This window comes from Pseudophryne corroboree, chromosome 11 (assembly GCF_028390025.1).
Source record: "Pseudophryne corroboree isolate aPseCor3 chromosome 11, aPseCor3.hap2, whole genome shotgun sequence".
In the NCBI taxonomy this organism is placed as follows: domain Eukaryota; kingdom Metazoa; phylum Chordata; class Amphibia; order Anura; family Myobatrachidae; genus Pseudophryne; species Pseudophryne corroboree.
The window spans coordinates 354,916,991-354,940,284 of NC_086454.1; the positions used below are offsets into that span (position 1 = coordinate 354,916,991).

The following is a 23,294-nucleotide window of genomic DNA, read 5'->3' on the forward strand; positions in this document are numbered from 1 at the left end:
CAGCTGCAGCAGCAGGCACACACAGCTCATCCAGACACTCAGAATATCGCTGGAAACTGGTACAGGGGTGTAGCAAAGGGGGAGAGCCGCTATTGTACACAATCATGTGTCCTACACAGGACAAAATACCGGTGTTATACTGTGTTGTATCAGCTTGCAGCCTCACTGGGGCTGTTTAGCTTGGGTGTGCTGGTCTCCTTCTCTCTCTGTCTCCCTCTCACATACAGTAAAGGCAGGCTTGCTATTGTATTACTTGTCTGTTTGTATGTGTATGTAAGTGTTATTATTACTGTGAACATGGTAAAACACAAATTATGCAGTGTATTTCACACCAGATTCTCTCCTCCTACATCTAGTTCATTATCCTGTGAACAATGTAGTCAGTCTTCACAGCTCAGTGAGGGGAGTGGGGGAGGAGAGTCAACAGCCTTCCTGACTAGGGTGGTCATTCCGAGTTGATCGCTCGCTAGCAGTTTTTATCAGCCGTGCAAACGCTATGCTGCCGCCCACTGGGAGTGTATTTTAGCTTAGCAGAAGTGCGAATGAAAGGATCGCAGAGCGGCTACAATTTTTTTTGGTGCAGTTTCAGAGTAGCTCAAAACCTACTCGGCGCTTGCGATCACTTCAGACTGTTCAGTTCCTGTTTTGACGTCACAAACATGCCCTGCATTCGCCCAGCCACGCCTGCGTTTTTCCTGGCACGCCTGCATTTTTCTCCGAACACTCCCTTAAAACGGCCAGTTGACACCCAGAAACGCCCACTTCATGTCAATCACTCTGTGGCCACCAGTGCGACTGAAAAGCTTCGCTAGACCCTGTGTGAAACTACATCGTTCGTTGAAATAGTACATCGTGCGTGCACATTGCGCCGCATGCGCAGAAGTGCTGTTTTTTAGCCTCATCGCTGCACAGCGAACGAATGCAGCTAGCGATCAAATCGGAATGACCACCTAGGTGCCATTAAAAACATGATGTCTGATATGTCATCTCAGCTCACTGCAAATGCTCAAAAGACTCAACAATTGCAGCAAGCTGTTGCAGATCTGGCTGTAAGGGCAGAGCAGCCCTCTCTCTAATTCAGGGCCACAAAAACGTGGGTTACATGCTTTACTCTCTGAATCAGATGAGGAAATACTGGAGGAGGGGGAGGAATTGGAACATATTACTGGGGATTCCCTGTCTGCACAGGGTATTGAACCCCTCATTTTGGCTATACGGGATGTATTAAAACTCACTCTAGAGGACGCTGCGTCACAGCAGTCCGTTTCCTTCACACAGAACAAGCCCAGTGTCACTTTCCCTGATTCTACAGAGTTAGATGACTTAATTAAGTTAGCCTGGAAAAATCCAGATAAAAAATAAATGTGCTCCTGAAGGCAGAACATTCCGGGAAAAATCCCCGGCTGTGGACGTATCAGTCTCGCACCTATCCAAAAAGGCGGTACTGCCGGCCCCGGGCTCCTGAAGGACCCTGGGGATAGGAAGATAGTGACTACACTGAAGTCTATCTACACAGCAGCGGGTCTGTCTCAAAGACCGGTCATAGCAGGTTGCTGGATGACCCATGCCATTCATTACTGGGCTACTTAGGTTCAGGAGGGCCTCTTGGGGGATATGCCCCTGGTCACTACGGTGACTCTCCTGAAGCACATTCAGGACACTGCACGTGTCCTGTGTGACTATCTCAAGGAGATAGGCAATATTACTGCTAGGACATCTGCTATGGCAGTGTCGGCATGCAGGGCTTTGTGGTTGCGTCAGTAGATAGCGGACGCAGACTCCAAGTGCAGTGTCGAGTCTCTCCCCTTTTCGGGGGAATGGCTCTTCGTGGTGGAATTGGATACGTGGATTTCTAATGTTACTGCTGGGATATCCACATTTCTCCCCTCTGGGGCTCCGCCGGCTAGGCGTTCCTACCCGGGGCCGTCTACCCAGTCCTTTCGGTCTAACAGGTTTAGATCTAGGGCCAGAGGTGCCGCTAACGTGGCTAGAGGCACCAGAGTTAAGACAAGAAAACCAGCGAGAGAAGGAGAGAACCAGTTCAGCTTCCACTAAGGCCTCAGACTGACGGTGCCCACCCAACCCGAGGGGATCTCGAGGTGGGAGCTCGGCTGCATCACTTCAGCTGCATCTGGGAAAGTTCCTGCCATACCTGTGTCAAGGACGCCATTTCTCAGGGCTACAAGCTGGAGTTCGACAGTGCTCCCCCCCAACGATTTTTCAAATCGAGCTTACCAGCTTTGGAGGATACACGTGTTAACACCACAACAGGTCATCCTAAAATTGGTCCAATCCCAGGTCATTGTTGCAGTGCCGCTGCAACAACAGGAAAAGGGTTACTACTCCAACCTCTTCGTGGTTCCGAAACCAAACGGTTCGGTAAGGCCCATTTTGAATCTACAATCCTTGAACCCTTACCTAAAGGTTTTCAAGTTAAAGATGGAATCCTTGCGAGCGGTGATTGCGGGCCTGGAAGAATGGGAGTTCATGGTCTCCCTGGATATAAAAGACGCCTATCTACATATTCCGATTTGGTCGCCTCATCAGGCCTTCCTGAGGTTTGACCTGCTGAACGGTCACTACCAGTTCCAGGCACTACCCTTCGGCCTGTCAACAGCTCCGAGGGTGTTCATGAAGGTGATGGCAGAGATGATGTTCCAGCTCCGAGTCCAGGGGGTCAATGTAGTCCCTTACCTGGACGATCTTCTGATAAAAACAAGATCCAGGGAGCTTTTATTGCTTCATATAGGCTGCACTATCCAGCTTCTATCACACCATGGGTGGATCCTCAATGTACAGAAGTCCCACCTGGAGCCTACTCAGAGGCTCCTGTTTCTGGGAATGTTGCTAGATACTGTGGCTCAAAAGGTGTTCCTCCCAGAGGACAAGGCGAGAACACTTCAGGAGATGGTCCGAATGGTTCTCCGACCTACTCGGGTATCCATCCATCTTTGTATAGGTTGTTGGAAAAAATGGTTGCCTCATACGAGGCGATCCAGTATGGAAGGTTCCATGCCAGGATTTTCCAGTTGGATCTCCTGAGCAAGTGGTCCGGATCACATCTTCAGATGCACCAGATGATTCGGCTGTCACTTCAGGCGAGGATTTCTCTCCTGTGGTGGCTGCAGTTCTCCAACCTACTGGAAGGCCGACGCTTCAGGATTCAGAATTGGATCATTCTCACGACGGATGCGAGACTGCGAGGATGAGGTGCTGTCACCCAGGGAGCTCAGTTCCAGGACAGGTGGCCAGCCCACAAGGTCCTCCTTCCGATCAACATTCTGGAACTTCGGGCGATCTACAATGCTCTGCTTCAGGCCTCTCCTCTGCTCAGGGATCACGTGATCCAGGTACAGTCAGACGCCACAGCAGTGGCGTACATCAATCGACAAGTAGGGACAAATATCAGGGCCTGCATGCAAGAGGTGTCAAAGATACTCCTCTGGGCGGAAAGAAATGCAAGAGCAATATCTGCAATCTTCATTCCGGGAGTGGACAACTGGGAAGCGGACTTCCTGAGTCATCACAAACTCCACCCGGGGGAGTGGGGCTTCAGCATCGGGTGTTTCAGCAGATCATCGACAGGTGGGGCTACCCACAAATAGACATGATGGCTTCTCGACTCAACAAGAAGCTTTGTTGGTATTGCTCACAAACCACGGACCATCAGACAAGGGCAGTACATGCATTAACGTCGCCTTGGCTTTACCGGCTGGTCTACCTGTTTCCTCCGATTCCATTTCTCCCAAGAGTGCTCAAGCGAATCAGGAATCAAGGAGTCCAGGCAATTCTGTTTGCCCCGGATTGGCCTCAGAGGGCGTGGTACGCGGATCTTCTGATCATGTCCGTTGAGGATCCTTGCCCTCTACCACTGAGAAGAGATCTTCTTCAACAAGGACCGTTCATCTACCCGGACTTACGGCGGCTTTGTTTGATGGCATGGAGGTTGAGCGGAACATCCTAGCTCACAAAGGCCTTTCCAAAAAGGTTATTGTTACCATGGTTCAGGCTAGGAAACCAGTGACGTCAAAACACTATCATGATATCTGGAGGGGATATGTCTCTTGGTGCGAGGAATGCATGTATCCGCCTGCGGAGTTCCACTTGACGATTCCTCCGTTTCCTGCAGGCTGGTCTGGATCAAGGCTTACATCTGGGTTCCATTAAGGTCCAGATTTCATCCCTCTCAATTTTCTTGCAGAAGAAATTGGCTGTATTGCCAGAAGTTCAGACCTTCTTGCTAGGGGGAGCTTCACATTCAACCTCCTTTTGTGCCGCCCACGGCACCCTGGGATTTAAATGTAGTGTTGGAATTTCTACATTCCTCCTGGTTTGAACCTCTGATGACGGTAGAAGACAAGTACCTCACATGGAAGATGGTGATGTTATTGGCCCTGGCTTCTGCTAGGCGTGTCTCAGAATTGGGGGCCTTATCGTGTAAAAACCCGTACTTGGTATTTTATGAGGACTGAGCGGAACTCAGGACTAGGCAGCAATTCCTACCAAAGGTCGTCTCTGCGTTCCACCAGAATCAACCTATTGTGGTTCTGTCAAGTTCTGGCACTTCTGCTCCGCTGGAGGCATTGGATGCTGTGCGAGCCTTGAAGATCTATGGAAGAGAATGGCTCGGATAAGAAAGAAGGATTCGTGCTCTATGATGAGCAGAAAAATGGTTGTCCTGCTTTGAAGCAGTCCATTGCTCATTGACTTAGGCTTACTATCCAACAGGCCTATGTGTCGGCAGCCTTGCCTGTTCCGCAGTCTCTGAAGACCCACTCTACAAGATCGGTGGGGTCTTCCTGGGCGGCTGCCCGTGGAGTCTCGGCCTTGCAACTGTGCCGAGCTGCTACCTGGTCGGGGAAGAACACCTTTGTGAAGTTCTACAGGTTTGATACCCTGGCCAAAGAGGATACCCAGTTTGGGCAGGCGGTGCTGCAGAAATCTCTGCACGTTCCCACCCGTTCTGGAAGCTTTCGGACGTCTCCATCGTACTAAGTCTCCCCAATATCCCTTATGGATGCTAGAGAAAATAGAATTTTAATTACCTATTGGTAAATCCTTTTCTCGTAGTCCAGAAGGGATATTGGGCGCCTACCTCAGTGCGTTGACTTTTCTGCAGGTTCTCTTTTATATGGTTACCTTTTCAGCTGTTGCTGTTTTGTTACCAGCCGTTGCTGGTCGTTTTAGGTTAGTGGTGTGCTGGTGTGTAAATCTCACCACTCTTTGTTGTTATGTTCCTTCTCTCATGTATGTCCTTTCTTCTTCGGGCACTGTTTTACCTAGACTGGCTATAGGAGGGGGCATAGAGAGGAGCAGCCACCACACCCAGTTGAAGAAATTTAAAGTGCACCGGCTCCTTTGGACCCCGTCTATACCCCATCGTACTAAGTCTCCCCAATATCCCTTATGGACTACGAGAAAAGGATTTACCGGTAGGTAAGTAAAATTCTATTTTCTCCAAGGCTTGTATTTTGTGGAGTGATGTAGGAATCTTTACACAAGACTACGTAGCAAGCCCACTACGTGCAGACATTTTTCAAATGTATTTTCTTCTAATCAACCCCACCCCACCCCAACCTACCTCTAATTGTAGCCCAGGTGGGGTACACTGTATAAACATAAAACAAACAGTTGAAGAAGATTTAACCCAACATGTAATCAGATTCTTGTAGAGCTGTAAAGGTTTACATGGGCTGTCAGACAGCAGAGGACAATGGGGGTCATCCTGACCCGATCACACGCTGCAGTTCTTCGCAGCGTAGCGACCGGGTCAGAACTGCACATGCGCCGGCGCATGGCCACCCGTTACTGCGCTACAATCGCCTCTGCCTGATTGACAGGCAGAGGCGGTCGATGGGCGGGAGGGGGCGAAACGGCGCCGTTTGGCCGCTGTTTCGTGGGTGCGGTCCGGCCAACACAGGCGTGGCCGGACCATGCGGGGAGTAGCCCGCAGCGGCTGCGTGACGTCACACGCAGTCGCTGCGGGCCGGGGAGCGACGAGTAGCTCCCGGCCAGCACGCTAAAGCTGCGCTGGCTGGGAGCTACTTTTGAAGTGCAAAGGCATCGCCACTGTGCGATGCCTTTGCACTTCTGCAGGGGGGGGGCTAGCCCTGTGCTGGGCGTCCCCCCGCATGTCAGTGTGAATGATCGTAGCTGTGCTAAATTTTGCACAGCTACGATCAACTCGGAATGAAACCTAGTTGTGTAAATACACTATGCAGAGAAAAGTGATTGGACCCCCCCCCCCCCCCACACAAGCGAAATGGTGTGCTCCTGCAGCAGATGCGTGTCCGTGAAGGTATAAAACGGTTAGAGGGGCACTGATTAGTTCATTTGCTAACTAAATGTCATGACAGAAGGAAATAACCGAGTTTGAAGGATCAGAGGGATGAGTGAGAGAAGCATTGCGTGTGTTAGAAAGGTTCCTAAATCCACTGTGTCTTGTCATTAATGCGTGGAAGAAGAACGGTCATTGCAGGAATGCACATCGCCCTGGAAGACCCCCAAAACTGCAACCCAGAGACTGCTAACCAGGGAGCTGAGAAAGAACAGGGGTCGCACCATGCATACCATTGAACACAAGTTCCAAATGGCCACTGAGACGATTTCAACAAGAACACTTGGTAGGGAGACCCATCCACTGGGATGTTATGGCGAGCAGCTGCTAATAACCTCTAATCACAAAGAAGAACGCAGCCCAGCGCTTATGATGGTGTAAAGAGCGTAAAACTGGACAGTGGAACAATGGCGGCCAGTGTTATGGAGCGACGGGTCACGGGTTACACTTTTCAGATCAGATAGACGTGTTTGGGTTTGGCGATTGCCAGGAGAACGTCTGATGACAAAGTGCACAGTACCTACGGTAAAGCATGGAGGTGGCGTTAGGCTGTGGGACTGTCTCTGCTGGTTTGGCATGGGTCCACTAGTCGTAATGCATGGTCACATTAACTCTGAGAAGTAAAGAGATGTTCACAATAACGCTGTGCTCCCGCCATTGTAGCAGTTCTACAGAAACAACAAATGTTTTTATCAGGACGACAATGCCACCTGTCATGTTTCCAGGGACTGGTACAGAAAATGCAGTAACCCGGATGGACTGGCCAGCTCAGAGTCCAGGTCTTAACCCCATTGAGACCCTCTGGGATGAATTGGAGCAACGGGTGCTTTCTAGACCGGCTCGCCCTTCTTCAGTGTCACAGTTGATCACTGTACTTAAGGCGGAATGGCAAAACCTACTGCCTACTGTTGTCCAGGAACTTGTGGCCAAGAAGGGTGTCTGGAGTACTCCTTGCACATGGTGGACCAACAAAGTACTGACGTCAGTAAAATCTCGCGGATCCATTTTTTGTCAGTGTCCAATCGCTTTTGACAATATAGTTTACCACCATATCAACCCATGCGGCTTCTATTAGGGCCAGGTGGGAATGGAGAGCCCAACAATGCATGGGCCATTCACTCTGGAGGCCACCACTGTAACCTGAGTTTGCAAAGCAACCAGGTCATGTGCCGTAGAGCCTGTTTAGGCCTCCCAACTCCAAATCAGCCCAGACACTACTAGTTCCGCCATTGTAGTACACTAATGAGTAGTTCCTTGAAGTGTGAGCTGTTAATTCATTGTTTGTGTGGACTCACCTGCCAGGCTGCCACAAAATACCATGCCACGTCTGTGGTAGGCCATTTTGGATGTCGGCTGGTACAGACAGAAAATACACTACATTTTACTGTACAAGCTCCTCTATTGATAAGGCACAGCCAGACTCCCACACCCATTATAAACACGAGGTAACCTCTAAGCCTCTCGCTGAATTATTCTGTTCTCGCGAAATATATATATATAAGCGCACAGGATTCCAAGGGACTTCCAATAGGATTTCACTCCATTTAAAAGTTAATAAAATGTTCTCGTCTCGAGCTTGGTTTACACGGTTGCTGTGTCTTGAACGGATTGAAGAGCGGTTACATAACTTTACAATAATACACCGCACAATCAGGAGAGGTACAGAAAAATAAAATCCCAGAGATTGAGTTTCATGCTATATGGTAAAGATTGAGATGAGCGTCGCCTGGTGGGAATTAAATCTCCCGATTTCAGAGAAGATGACAGCTGAGCAGGCCTTGTTCTTGGAAAATTAAGTTAGAAACAAACAACGAGCTCGGAGCTGTAATAGAAGAGGACGGCTGATGTAATTAGCGGAACAGCACAACCTAATCAGTAGAACAAGCTCATTTTACCGCTGAAGATCCTTATTATTGCTCCTCAGCACGGTCATTAGGTGGAGGTGAATTGCCTGATGTGTCTGCTAATAGCTGATTATCCTACAACACCAGAACAGTTATTGTTTTCTCACCTGAGGTTTGGAATCAAGAGGAGGTGGAGGAGGAAAGGACAAAGGTGGACCCCTGCACATAAAGCACTGATGTTCTTCACAGCAAATTAGGCTACAGTATATCCAGAAGTAGCTCAAACCGGAGGAGACAGCGATGCAATTACAACGTGCAGCTGGACTGTGACCTCCCGGACAATGAGGGTGCAGAGAGGGGAGGGTTCAGCTTTGTACCCAAGTATAATAGAGCCTTCCTTGTCTGGAGTTTTTTTATTTTATTTTTCATGTTTAGAAAAAAAAAAAACAACAACACAAAATGTTGATTTGTAATAAAGGTTCAGTTCCGGACACCCCTTAATGCCTGAGCTAGCTTTCTGCTCGGGCACATTTTATGTGTACTGGTTAATGTTGACAATATTTTTGGGTTTATTCGTTGGTGTATCAGTGTAATGGGTGTGGATCAATAGGTTGATACCGTATGGTCGACAGGGTGGAAAAGTCAACATCAAAAAGGTAGACAGTGCAAAAGGTCAACAAGTTCAAAAAGGTAGATGTGGCTAAATGGTCGACATGAAAATTGTCAACGCAAAAATTGTTGACACGTCTTTTTTTTTTTTTTTGCGGTTTCATCACCTGTGACCACTATTAGCGGAAAACGCTTCACTCGCCCCAAGGTTACTAAAGGTAATCGTTTGTGACATGGATAGTAAGTTAAGTGAAAGTTGGAAAAACATGAAAACCCCCCAAAACATGTGTCAACCATATGTAAGTCAACCTTTGTCAAGTTGACCTTTGTACCTGTCAACCTTAAGCACTGTTGAACTTTCACCTGTTGACCTTTAGACCATGTCAATCTTATACATGTCGACCACATGGAGTCGACTAATTGACTGTCAACCTATAGTCCGAAACACTGGTGTGATTTTTTTTTTTTTGTGGGTAGCATTTTAAACAGATATTAAACAGATTGGGGCCGACGCAGAGCTGAATGCAGGTCAGTCTTGAGGGTAGAGCTTGCGTGTTTTCACGCCGCGCATAGTCCAGTGGCGAGCGCACGCCTCCACAGGATAGGTTACGCTTAATTGAGGCGTGTCTACACTTCTCGCAATTCTTTTGAGGTATGCGTACACAGAGACCCGGCTGATTCCAGTGACAGCGCTGGTACAACCGCCCGCTGACAGTGATGAAACCAAGCATATGGATTGGAGCAGCGCGATTATATAGGAGCGTACAGCTCTCTATATAGACCTATTTGTGCATTCAGTTCCGTGCATGCGAAGCATGTGTAATTACGGCTGACTTGCGTTTAATCGGCTACATGGTCTTTTTCATTATTCTCATTAATATTTTTGAGTGCACCGTTACAAATGTCTGCCATATCAAACTAAGTAGCATTAGGGCGGGATGTACTAAACGGAAAATGCCATAAACTCCCGTTTGCCGCATTTTCGGAATGTACTAAGCCCCAGCCGCCGGGTCAACGCCGCGGAGGGGATCGCCAGCTTTTGCTGGTAATACCCCATAGAAGCCTATGGGCTTTTCTCCGCAGCGCTGGTGTGAGGGGTCCGATCGGATCCCTCCCAGCATGCACCGCACCCGTCACTTTGTGCATGCGCAGACTGATACCTGGGGCAGAAACCTGGAAGTCAGGCAGCGGCTGGGGGAAGACAGCTCTTATCGGAAGAGCTGTCCTCCGCAATGCTAATCGCATATGTAAGTACATACGTGGCGGTGGGTGGCGGTGTCTATTAGTACATCCCGCACTTAATGAGTTAAAAACAAGTAACATCATGACTGGAAGAGGGAGGAGTAATGTCACCGAGAAGTTTGTAACAGCAAAATATGAAATGAGATTAAGCAAATATGGGACGTGTTATTCATTCTGTATGAACATGTAGCAGGATTGGACTGGCCCACTGGGGGAATACCTGATGGGCCCCAAAGCCTGTGGGGCCTCACCCCTCCTCTATTGTTACTCTATCAGTGGGTCTGTTACCTGGAGGAGCAGAACGGCTGATAAACATGGGTGCTTGGTTATCTTCTATAGAAACTACACAAAGAGTCACCTCATGGTTAGCCAAGTGTCTGTGTGGCTGGCCACACCCCCTTAAGCATGGGCCCCTAACACTGCATTTTACCAGTGGGCCCGTCTTGCCCTAGTCTGTGGCTGAGCAGGAGTGTCCCCCTATGGATTCTCCCATTGGATCCAGGTGAACCCTAGGCCTTTAATAGATTTTTCTAGACAAGGGCAATGTCTGAACATATCAGACCTTCAACAAAACTTCCCATAACAAATATCTGGGAGTAGATTTCCTAAAGCATCTAATCATGAAAAGCGGAGGTGTTGCCTATAGCAACCAATCAATCAGATCCTGTCTGTCATTTTCTTGGGTACAATAGAGAAATAATGGCAAATGCACAAAGTTGGGCAGTACGGATGGTGTAATGGTTAGCATTACCGCCTCACAGCACTGAGGTCATGGGTTCAATTCCCACTATGGCTCTACATGTGTGGAGTTTGTATATTCTCCCCATACTTGCGTGGGTTTCCTCTGGGTACTCCGGTTTCCTCCCACAATCCAAAATTATACTGGTAGGTTAATTGGATCCCAACAAAATTAACCCTAGCATGAATGTGTGTGCGTGTACATGTGATAGGGAATATAGAGTGTAAGCTCCACTGGGGCAGGGACTGTCTGCGGAATATGTGCGCGCTATATAAATAACTGGGAATAAATAATAAGTTATGACTTCCCTACTTTATGGTGTCCATTTTGGATCTTTACCCCATAAAAAGCTCTATTTACCTAAAATAATCTAACAGTATGTATTTATAGATGGTACTTACAGTTCAATATAGGACAAGTACAGGGTATATAAACATGGCTGCGTCAGTATACAGCACTGAAATAAGTATCAGGTGGCAGAAAACCGAGGGATTTGGTGCCATCAAAGGGAGTATTGAAAGAAGATAAGTTAAGTAATACCCCTTTCTCTATCGTCCTAAGTGGATGCTGGGGTTCCTGAAAGGACCATGGGGAATAGCGGCTCCGCAGGAGACAGGGCACAAAAAAGTAAAGCTTTTACCAGATCAGGTGGTGTGCACTGGCTCCTCCCCCTATGACCCTCCTCCAGACTCCAGTTAGATTTTGTGCCCGAACGAGAAGGGTGCAATCTAGGTGGCTCTCCTAAAGAGCTGCTTAGAGAAAGTTTAGCTTAGGTTTTTTACTTTACAGTGAGTCCTGCTGGCAACAGGATCACTGCAACGAGGGACTTAGGGGAGAAGTAGTGAACTCACCTGCGTGCAGAGTGGATTTGCTGCTTGGCTACTGGACACTAGCTCCAGAGGGACGATCACAGGTACAGCCTGGATGGTCACCGGAGCCGCGCCGCCGGCCCCCTTGCAGACGCTGAAGAGAGAAGAGGTCCAAAATCGGCGGCTGAAGACTCCTGAGTCTTCATAAAGGTAGCGCACAGCACTGCAGCTGTGCGCCATTTTCCTCTCAGCACACTTCACACAACAGTCACTGAGGGTGCAGAGCGCTGGGGGGGGGCGCTCTGAGAGGCAAATAAAAACCTTATTAGAGGCAAAAAATACCTCACATATAGCCCACAGAGGCTATATGGAGATATTTAACCCCTGCCTAACTTCAAAAATAGCGGGAGACGAGCCCGCCGTAAAAGGGGCGGGGCCTATCTCCTCAGCACACAGCGCCATTTTCTCTCACAGAAAAGCTGGAGAGAAGGCTCCCAGGCTCTCCCCTGCACTGCACTACAGAAACAGGGTTAAAACAGAGAGGGGGGGCACTGATTTTGGCGATATTGTATATATATAAAAGATGCTATAAGGGAGAAACACTTATATAAGGTTGTCCCTATATAATTATAGCGTTTTTGGTGTGTGCTGGCAGACTCTCCCTCTGTCTCCCCAAAGGGCTAGTGGGTCCTGTCCTCTGTCAGAGCATTCCCGGTGTGTGTGCTGTGTGTCGGTACGTGTGTGTCGACATGTATGAGGACGATGTTGGTGAGGAGGCGGAGAAATTGCCTGTAATGGTGATGTCACTCTCTAGGGAGTCGACACCGGAATGGATGGCTTATTTAGAGAATTACGTGAGAATGTCAACACGCTGCAAGGTCGGTTGACGACATGAGACGGCCGACAATCTATTAGGACCGGTCCAGGCGTCTCAGAAACACCGTCAGGGGTTTTTAAAAAACGCCCATTTACCTCAGTCGGTCGACACAGACACAGACACGGACACTGAATACAGTGTCGACGGTGAATAAACAAACGTATTTCTCATTAGGGCCACACGTTAAGGGCAATGAAGGAGGTGTTACGTGTTTCTGATACTACAAGTACCACAAGAAAGGGTATTATGTGGGAGTGGAAAAAACTACCTGTAGTTTTTCCTGAATCAGATAAAATAAAATGAAGTGTGTGATGATGCGTAGGGTTACCCCGATAGCAAATATTGGCGTTATACCCTTTCCCGCCAGAAATTAGGGTACGTTGGGAAACACCCCTTAGGGTGATAAGGCGCTCACACGCTTATCAAGTGGCGTTACCGTCTCCAGATACGGCCGCCCTCAAGGAGCCAGCTGATAGGAAGCTGGAAAAATATCCTAAAAAGTATATACACACATACGGTGGTTATACTGCGACCAGCGATCGCCATCAGCCTGGAGATGCAGTGCTGGGTTGGCTTGGTCGGATTCCCTGACTGAAAATATTTTATTCATGTAGAGCATTTAATAGGATGCATTCTATATATATGTATGTGAGATGCACAGAGGGATATTTGCTCTCTGGCATCAAGATAAGTGCGTTGTCCATATCTCCCAGAAGATGTCAGGGACACGACAGTGGTCAGGTGATACAGATCCCATACGGCAGATGGAAGTATTGCTGTATAAAGGGAAGGAGTTATTTGGGGGTCGGTCCATCGGACCTGGGGACCACAGCAACAGCTGGGAAATCCAACCTTTTTTACCCCAAGTTACATCTCAGCTAAAAAAGACACCGTCTTTTCAGCCTCAATCTTTCCTTTCCCATGAGGGCATGCAGGCAAAAGGCCAGTCATATCTGCCCAGACATAGAGGTAAGGGAAGTAGACTGCAGCAGGCAGCCCTTTCCCAGGAAAAGAAGCCCTCCACCGCGTCTGCCAAGTCCTCAGCATGACGCTGGGGCCGTGCAAGCGGACTCAAGGTGGGGGGGTAGTCTCAAGAGTCTCAGGGCGCAGTGGGATCACTCGCAAGTTGACCCCTAGATCGTACGAGTATTATCCCAGGGGTAAAGATTGGAGAGTCGAGACATCTTCTCCTCGCAGGTTCCTGAAGTCTGCTTTACCAACGGCTCCCTCCGACAGGGAGGCAGCATTGGAAACAATTCACAAGCTGTATATCCAGCAGGTGATAATCAAAGTACCCCTCCTACGACAAGGAAAAGGGTATTATTTTTCCACACTATATTGTGGTACTGAAGCCAGACGGCTTGGTGACACATAGTCTAAATCTAAAATGTTTTGAACACTTACATAAAAGGTTCAAATCGAGATAAAGTCACTCAGAGCAGTGATAGCGAACCGGAAAAAAGGGGACTATATGGTGTCCCTGGACATCAAGGATTACCTCCATGTCCAAATTTTGTCCTTCTCATCAAGGGTACCTCTGGTTCGTGGTACAGAACTGTCAATATCAGTTTCAGACGATGCCGTTTGAATTATCCACGGCACCCCGGGCCTTTTTACCAAGGTAATGGCCGAAAAGATGTTTCTTCAAAGAAAAAAGGCATCTAAATTATCCCTTACTTGCACGACCTAAAAAGGGCAAGTTCCAGAGAACAGTTGGAGGTCGGAAGAGCACTATCTAAAGTAGTTCTTCGACGGCACGACTGGATTCTAAATATTCCAAGAATCGCAGCTGTTTTCCGACGATACGTCTGCTGTTCCTAGGGATGATTCTGGACACGGTTCAGAAAAAGGTTTTTCTTCCCGAGGAAAAAGCCAAGGAGTTATCCGACCTGTCAGGAACCTCCTAAAACCAGGAAAGGTGTCTGTACATCAATGCACAAGAGTCCTGGGAAAAATGGTGGCTTTTTACGAAGCAATTCCATTCGGCAGATTCCATGCAAGAATTTTCCAAAGGGATCTGTTGGACAAATGGTCAGGGTCGCATCCTCAGATGCACCTGCGAATAACCCTGTCGCCAAGGACAAGGGTATATCTTCTGTGGTGGTTGCAAAAGGCTCATCTATTGGAGGGCCGCAGATTCGGCATACAGGATTTGATCCTGGTGACCACGGACGCCAGCCTGAGAGGTTGGGGAGCAGTCACACAAGGAAGAAACTTCCAGGGGGTATGGACGAACCTGGAAAAGTCTCTTCACATAAACATTCTGGTACTAAGAGCAATCCAAAATGCTCTAAGCCAGGCGGAACCACTCCTGCAAGGAAAACCGGTGTTGATTCAGTCGGACAACATCACGGCGGTCGCCCATGTAAACAGACAGGGCGGCACAAGAAGCAGGAGTGCAATGGCAGAAGCTGCCAAGATTCTTCGCTGGGCGGAGAATCACGTAATAGCACTGTCAGCAGTGTTCTTCCCGGGCGTGGACAACTGGGAAGCAGACTTCCTCAGCAGACACGATATTCACCCGGGAGAGGGGGGTCTTCATCCAGAAGTCTTCCACATGCTAATAAACTGTTGGGAAAGACCAATGGTAGACATGATGGCGTCTCGCCTCAACAAGAAACTGGACAAGTATTGCGCCAGGTCAAGAGATCCACAGGCAATAGCTGTGGACGCACTGGTAACACCTTGGGTGTACAAATCAGTATATGTGTTTCCTCCTCTGCCTCTCATACCAAAGGTATTGAAGATTATACGGTGAGGAGGAGTAAGAACAATACTAGTGGCTCCGGATTGGCCAAGAAGGACTTGGTACCCGGAACTTCAAGAGTTGGTCACGGACGACCCGTGCCCTCTACTTCTGAGAAGGGACCTGCTACAACAGGGTCCCTGTCTCTTTCAAGACTTACCGCGGCTGCGTTTGATGAACGCCAGATCCTAAAAGGGAAAGGCATTCCAGAAGAAGTCATTCCTACCTTGATTAAGGCAAGGAAGGAAGTCACCGCGAAACATTATCACCGCATTTGGCGAAAATATGTCGCGTGGTGCGAGGATCGGAGTGTTCCGACGGAGGAATTTCAACTGGGTCGTTTCCTACATTTCCTACAATCAGGATTGTCTATGGGTCTCAAATTGAGATCTATTAAGGTTCAAATTTCGGCCCTGTCAATATTCTTCCAAAAAGAATTGGCCTCAGTTCCTGAGGTACAGACTTTTGTTAAAGGAGTACTGCATATACAGCCTCCTGTGGTGCCTCCGGTGGCACCGTGGGATCTAAATGTAGTTTTAGATTTCCTCAAATCCCATTGGTTTGAACCATTGAAAAAGGTGGATTTTAAATATCTCACATGGAAAGTGACTATGTTACTGGCCCTGGCTTCCGCCAGGAGAGTATCTGAATTGGCGGCTTTATCTTATAAAAGCCCTTATCTAATCTTCCATTCGGATAGGGCAGAACTGAGGACTCGTCCGCATTTTCTCCCTAAGGTGGTATCAGCGTTTCACCTGAACCAACCTATTGTGGTGCCTGCGGCCACTGGCGACTTGGAGGACTCCAAGTTGTTGGACGTTGTCAGAGCCTTAAAAATATACATTTCAAGGACGGCTGAAGTCAGAAAATCTGACTCGCTGTTGATACTATATGCACCCAACAAGTTGGGTGCCCCTGCTTCTAAGCAGACGATTGCTCGTTGGATTTGTAACACAATTCAACTTGCTCATTCTGTGGCAGGCCTGCCACAGCCTAAATCTGTTAAGGCCCATTCCACAAGGAAGGTGGGCTCATCTTGGGCGGCTGCCCGAGGGGTCTCGGCATTACAATTCTGTCGAGCAGCTACGTGGTCGGGGGAAAACACGTTTGTAAAATTCTACAAATTTGATACCCTGGCAAAAGAGGACTTGGAATTCTCTCATTCGGTGCTGCAGAGTCATCCGCACTCTCCCGCCCGTTTGGGAGCTTTGGTATAATCCCCATGGTCCTTTCAGGAACCCCAGCATCCACTTAGGACGATAGAGAAAATAAGAATTTACTTACCGATAATTCTATTTCTCGGAGTCCGTAGTGGATGCTGGGCGCCCATCCCAAGTGCGGATTATCTGCAATACTGTACATAGTTATTGTTAACAAATTCGGGTTATATTGTTAAGGAGCCATCTTTAAGAGGCTCTTTCTGTTATCATACTGTTAACTGGGTTTAGATCACAAGTTGTACGGTGTGATTGGTGTGGCTGGTATGAGTCTTACCCGGGATTCAAATTGCCTCCCTTATTGTGTACGCTCGTCCGGGCACAGTACCTAACTGGAGTCTGGAGGAGGGTCATAGGGGGAGGAGCCAGTGCACACCACCTGATCTGGTAAAAGCTTTACTTTTTTGTGCCCTGTCTCCTGCGGAGCCGCTATTCCCCATGGTCCTTTCAGGAACCCCAGCATCCACTACGGACTCCGAGAAATAGAATTATCGGTAAGTAAATTCTTATTTTTACACTCACACAGCTGGGTCACTCCCGGGATGCGTCCCGGGACTGACCCCTTTCACACTGCACTAAGACCTGGGATCGACCCGGGACAGCCCCATTTACACTGATCCCGGAATATCCCTATGTAAGTCAGGTGCTGGGGGCGGAGCCAAAGGCAGTGGGGCGTGAAAAGGAGAGATGGACACATTGGAGCACCCTCATCGATGGCTACCATCGATAGCCATGTAATCACTAACCATCGATGGTAATAAAAAAAAAATACATATATTAAAAATAAAAATATATATGTGATCATCTACCATCGATGGTTTTAAGCATCAGTGCTTCATTCCCGGGCAGCTCAGTCTGTTAAGCAAACTTGGGGAAGGAGTACGAGGGTCACACTAATGTGTGAAGAGCCGTCATCCACCCTGTATTTGTTACTCACTTTAATAATATGAAACGCCATTATAAAGATGAGGTCTCCGGCAAGGTGAATGGGCTCTGAAAGATGACATCTTTTCTGAGCCCAAGACAGCTCCAATTGGAGGCCTTTTAACAGTCCCGGGTAGTGAATCCCGGGACGGGCCCTTTCACACTGCACAGCTTCCCGGGACGGTCCCGGATTCAACCCAGGTCGAGACCTGGGTTGAAATCCCAGGATGCTCGATCTGGGAAATTGTCCCTGTACCCTTTCACACTGAGAAAAATCCTGGGATGATGCGCGTTCATGTGTAATATCCCGGGATTTTTCTGTGAGTGTAAAAGGGGTATAAGAGACACAAAAGAACCTTACAGCAGGGGTTCATTCTGAAGCCCCACCAAGCATCCTTCATCATAATCTAAGACCACCTGTCACGGCAACTTTCGTCCTTTATCTAATGTAGGGAAAGCTGATACTAAGGCATATCAGCAGCTATTAAACCACAAAACATAGGTGTATATAGACAATTGCAAGCGTTTTACTCCATCCTGGAGACAGAATGATGAAGTCTGATGTTTGCTTCTTGCAGTGGCAGGCTAAGCGCTGGACAGTGTCTGAAACACGAATGGCTGGTCAACATGCCTTTGAAAGCCAAAAAACACAAAGTTCGCCTCAAGTCCCAGATTCTACTTCAAAAATACATGGCACAGAAGAAATGGAAGGTACGTTTCTCATTCTCACATCAGAGCCCAGATACCTACTGCTCGCCCAAGGCATCGTACTTCACAGACATGAGGGGAGATGCATCAAACCTTCAAACCAAGCATCTAGCTATCAATTATCTAGCCCAGTCTATAAAATGACAGTACCGGACACGTTGCTATGGGCAATTACTTTATCTCTCTGGAAGGTTTGACACATCTCCCCATGATAATGTAACTTCCCCTCTGAAAGCCATGTTGGCAGCTGAACCACTGGTCCTACAAATAGAGCCTAGCAATTCATTAGGAATTTGTGACATAACTTAGGTAAGTTCTTCATGGAGGCTGCCATTTTGTGGGCCTAGATGAATGAGGGTTGCTAGTGAATGAGTCAGCTACTCTCTCACCTCATGTTAGCAAAATGGCTGCCTCAGTTATGTGTGAGGAAGTCCACATCTGCTTAACGCCTGCCACTTCCCACTTTCATTATATTCCACAATGCCTTTATAAATGTATATTGGTTTTTATGCAAGAACAGTGCATATATGGCAGTCTCATAAGTATCATGACATGCTTTTTCTGACGCAGACAGATGTTGATCACCGCGTCGCAGTGATATTCTGTGCCAAACATGAACAATATATCCAATGACTTTACTTTCCATAATCTTCCTCCACAGAAATATTTCTATATTGTGACTGCTGCCAATCGCCTGAGGAAGTTCCAAATGCTGTCCCTCAAACCCTCATAGAGCTGGAGAAGACCATCTGTATATAGTACATGGACTGAAAGTACAGTCACCTGGCCACTGAATGACACAGAGGACTGTAAGACTTACACCATAGACACGTGGACACTCAAAGTACCGATACAGCCACGGGGACACAATCTAAGTGTTCCGTTATAGTATATGTTTGTACATAGATATTTTCAGGAGGTCATGCCTTGGTCTTCTAGATTTTCCTATTTTCCCTCAGCCCCAACTCTTCTCCAATCATAGTGACTTTCCAAATCCAGGAAAATATGGCACTGGTACATTTACACTTAAATGCATTCTCATGTTACAGTTTAGAAAACAATATTCTGCTTTTCATTCTCCCTAAGATAGATGGACATGGTCTTACAGTCTGACTGGGGCATTGTAGCCATCTTCAAGAATTTTACAAATACATTTTGGAAGTTTCTCAACAGTCTTAAGTACCCAAACAGATTTCTGTCTTTTTTTTTTTCATTTCGGTATAGGAGAATATGTGGGCAATTTACTGGCCCAACCAATTAGATTAATTAAACAAGGGCCTGGTGGGTGGAGATGGTTGAGAAGCTCTAGAATGCGCAACAGGTCTAGCACTATAGTACAGTATGTCAACCAGGGAACCTCTGAATAAATACTTAAGAAGTACACCAGTGTGCGACATGCATGTGTGTTTAAAGGGTATTTACATAAAAATTGTTTTATGTTTTGGTTAAGGGAAATCCTTATGTTGGGTAACGCAACTTACCGATATAACACCTGATATTTGAATACTGCCTGAAATCAGCCATGGAAAACTCTGAATTTTGCTGCCATTTGTTACATTGTGAAAATCGGACACTCCTTACCGATAGCTGTAAGCATGGATAGATATCAGTAACTGTTTCCATGGTTACAGATATCGCTAAAGAGTGTCAGATATTTACGTGTCAGTCTTTAAGCGCTGATTTCGGGCAGATTGATTCCAGTAAGTTGTGGTTCCCATCAGAAGTATTTTATGTAAGTCAAATATTTTAATTTTAATGTTTGAGTGGAGCACTCCTTTATTTCTGCTCCACGTGTCGGCAGTTCTGGTTGTATGACATGCGCTACGGAATGAAGTTCCGGCTCTCTGAAGCATTCACATAACTGAAGGTAAATTTAAATAAATGGTGCAAATTGCTGCATCTCTGCGGTAACTCTCACAGGTGGGCTGTCACTAGGGTCTTATCCAGCCTCTATCGATCGTTTATTGGAGTAACTTTGACTTTATAGGTTATATTGGACATTGTGAGTTGTGTGACTGTGAATATGATTTGGTGATTACAATATGTGATTTGTAAATGAAATAAATAGATACAACAGAATAATTTGCATTTTATCATATTAATAACTGGAAGGACTATATATTGCACTCATCCGGGACGTCTAACACACACTCAGATTAAATGGACATCAGCATTTGTTCGTCGGGAGGCTTGCCACCTAGCAACAGCTGGCGAGGGGTGGGTGAGCACGTCTCCCGATTATCGCTGGAACAAGGTACAGTTAAAAATTAAAAAATCACTTAGCAGGAGAGACACTAAATTTATGACGGTGATGGAACTGGTGATGTTGAAGCAGCTAGATAAGTGTTAAGTAGAATCAGACTGGTTGCTATAAGCAACATCATCAGTTGTAAAAACTCTCACCTTAGTAAATTTATCCCTAAGCAGTGCTGGCAGTGATTATTTATAATTTACACTATTATTTACAAGTCAGCGGAGTGAAATAAATGTTTTTTCTTCTACCTCAGAGTCTGAGGCAAAGTCTCTGCCAAAGGTCATTACGGGGACTTATAACTGAGGGAGTCAGATACTAGAGATGAGACACCCACCAGCAAACAGAGTACACATAAGGGGCTGCTGCAGTGGCATGAATTGGGGGAAGCTGGAGTGACACAGGAGGGTGCTGGCTGGAGTGACACAGGAGGGTGCTGGCTGGAGTGACACAGGAGGGTGCTGGCTGGAGTGACACAGGAGGGTGCTGGCTGGAGTGACACAGGAGGGTGCTGGCTGGAGTGACACAGGAGGGAGCTGGCTGGAGTGACACAGGAGGGAGCTGGCTGGAGTGACACAGGAGGGAGCTGGCTGGAGTGACACAGGAGGGTGCTGGCTGGAGTGACACAGGAGGGTGCTGGCTGGAGTGACACAGGAGGGTGCTGGCTGGAGTGACACAGGAGGGTGCTGGCTGGAGTGACACAGGAGGGTGCTGGCTGGAGTGACACAGGAGGGTGCTGGCTGGAGTGACACAGGAGGGTGCTGGCTGGAGTGACACAGGAGGGAGCTGGCTGGAGTGACACAGGAGGGAGCTGGCTGGAGTGACACAGGAGGGTGCTGGCTGGAGTGACACAGGAGGGTGCTGGCTGGAGTGACACAGGAGGGTGCTGGCTGGAGTGACACAGGAGGGAGCTGGCTGGAGTGACACAGGAGGGTGCTGGCTGGAGTGACACAGGAGGGAGCTGGCTGGAGTGACACAGGAGGGAGCTGGCTGGAGTGACACAGGAGGGAGCTGGCTGGAGTGACACAGGAGGGAGCTGGCTGGAGTGACACAGGAGGGTGCTGGCTGGAGTGACACAGGAGGGTGCTGGCTGGAGTGACACAGGAGGGAGCTGGCTGGAGTGACACAGGAGGGTGCTGGCTGGAGTGACACAGGAGGGTGCTGGCTGGAGTGACACAGGAGGGTGCTGGCTGGAGTGACACAGGAGGGTGCTGGCTGGAGTGACACAGGAGGGTGCTGGCTGGAGTGACACAGGAGGGTGCTGGCTGGAGTGACACAGGAGGGAGCTGGCTGGAGTGACACAGGAGGGTGCTGGCTGAAGTGACACAGGAGGGAGCTGAAGTGTATTATGTGAATCTGGCTTTTTCAATGTATTTTATACCAGGGGCGTGGCCTAGAAGGCACAAGGCCACACCCCATTTTTGCATGTGCGCCTTCGGCTCGATGTCGGCTCTATGACGTACCTAACACATTTTTTGGGGCTCTTTGTCTCTGACTGGTTGGCCACCCCTGTCCTAGAGGATGCTGGGGTCCACATTAGTACCATGGGGATGTACCAAAGCTCCCAGAACGGGAGGGAGAGCGCGGAGGCTCCTGCAGAACCAATTGACCAAACTTAAGGTCATCAGAGTCCAAAGTATCGAACTTGTAGAACTTTGCAAACGTGTTTCGACCCCGACCAAGTAGCTGCTCGGCAGAGTTGTAATGCCGAGACACCCCGGGCAGCCGCCTAGGAAGAACCCACCTCACGAGTAGAGTTGGCCTTAACAGACGTAGGACACGGCAAGCCTGCCGTAGAATACGCATGCTGGATAGTGATCCTGATCCAGCGAGAGATCGTCTGCTTAGAAGCAGGACACCCCATTTTCTTGGGATCATACAGGACAAACAGAGAGTCCGATTTTCTGTCACGAGCAGTCCTCTTCACATATATCTTCAGAGCCCTTACAACATCTAAGGACTTTGATGAAATTGAGGAGTCAGTCGCAACTGGCACCACAATAGGTTGGTTGATATGAAATGCCGACACAACCTTTGGAAGAAACTGCTGACGTGTCCGAAGCTCAGCTCTATCTTCATGGAAGATCAAGTATGGGCTTTTACATGACAAAGCCCCCAACTCCGACACACATCTAGAAGAAGCTAAGGCCAACAAAGGGACAGCCTTCCACGTGAGAAACTTGACCTCAACCTCCTGTAGAGGCTCAAACCAGTCCGACTGGAGGAACTGCAACACCACGTTAAGATCCCAGGGCGCCGTAGGCGGTACAAAGGGAGGTTGGATGTGCAGAACTCCCTTCAAAAAAGTCTGAACCTCAGGGAGGGCAGCCAACTGTTTCTGGAAGAAAATGGATAGAGCCGAAATCTGGACCTTTATGGATCCTAACCTCAGGCCCATATCCACACCTGCTTGCAGGAAGAGGAGATACTGTCCCAGCTGAAACTCCACCGTAAAAAACCTCTTGGACTCACACCAAGACACACATTTTTTACAAATACGATGGTAATGTTTAGACGTTACTCCTTTCCTAGCCTGTATCAGGGTAGGAATAACCTTGTTCGGAATGCCCTTCCGAGCTAGTATCTGGCGTTCAACCTCCATGCCGTCAAACGTAGCCGTGGTAAGTCTTGATAGGCGAACAGCCCCTACTGCAGCAGGTCCTCCCGAAGGGAAAGAGGCCTCGGCTCTTCTAGCAGTAGATCCAGAAGATCCGCGTACCAAGCCCTTCTTGGCCAGTCCGGAGCAATGAGGATTGCCTAAACTCCAGTTCCTCTTATGTGTTTGAGAACCCTTGGAATGAGTGGAAGTGGAGGAAACACGTTCACCGTCTGGAACACCCACTGAGTCACTAGGGCTTCCACCGCCACTGCTTGCGGGTCCCTCGACCTGGAACAATACCGCCGAAGCTTCTTGTTGAGACGAGAGGCCATCATGTCGATTTGGGGTACGCCCCAAAGATCTGTTACCTCCTTGAACACCTCCGGATGGAG

At 48.2% G+C, this 23,294-nt stretch overlaps 1 protein-coding gene across 5 annotated transcripts in view; it reads left to right on the plus strand.

Annotated features, from left to right (window-relative positions):
- MYLK3 (myosin light chain kinase 3) overlaps window positions 1-20,134 on the plus strand; it is a 193,671-nt gene extending 173,537 nt beyond the window's left edge. For all 5 annotated transcript variants that reach the window (XM_063946020.1, XM_063946019.1, XM_063946018.1 and 2 more), the window contains 2 exons: window positions 17,923-18,055; window positions 18,714-20,134. In XM_063946020.1, coding sequence (XP_063802090.1) covers window positions 17,923-18,055; window positions 18,714-18,785 — 205 coding nt within the window. In that variant the 3' untranslated portion in view covers window positions 18,786-20,134. The remainder of the gene's footprint in view (window positions 1-17,922; window positions 18,056-18,713) is intronic.
- The last annotated feature ends 3,160 nt before the right edge of the window (window positions 20,135-23,294 follow it).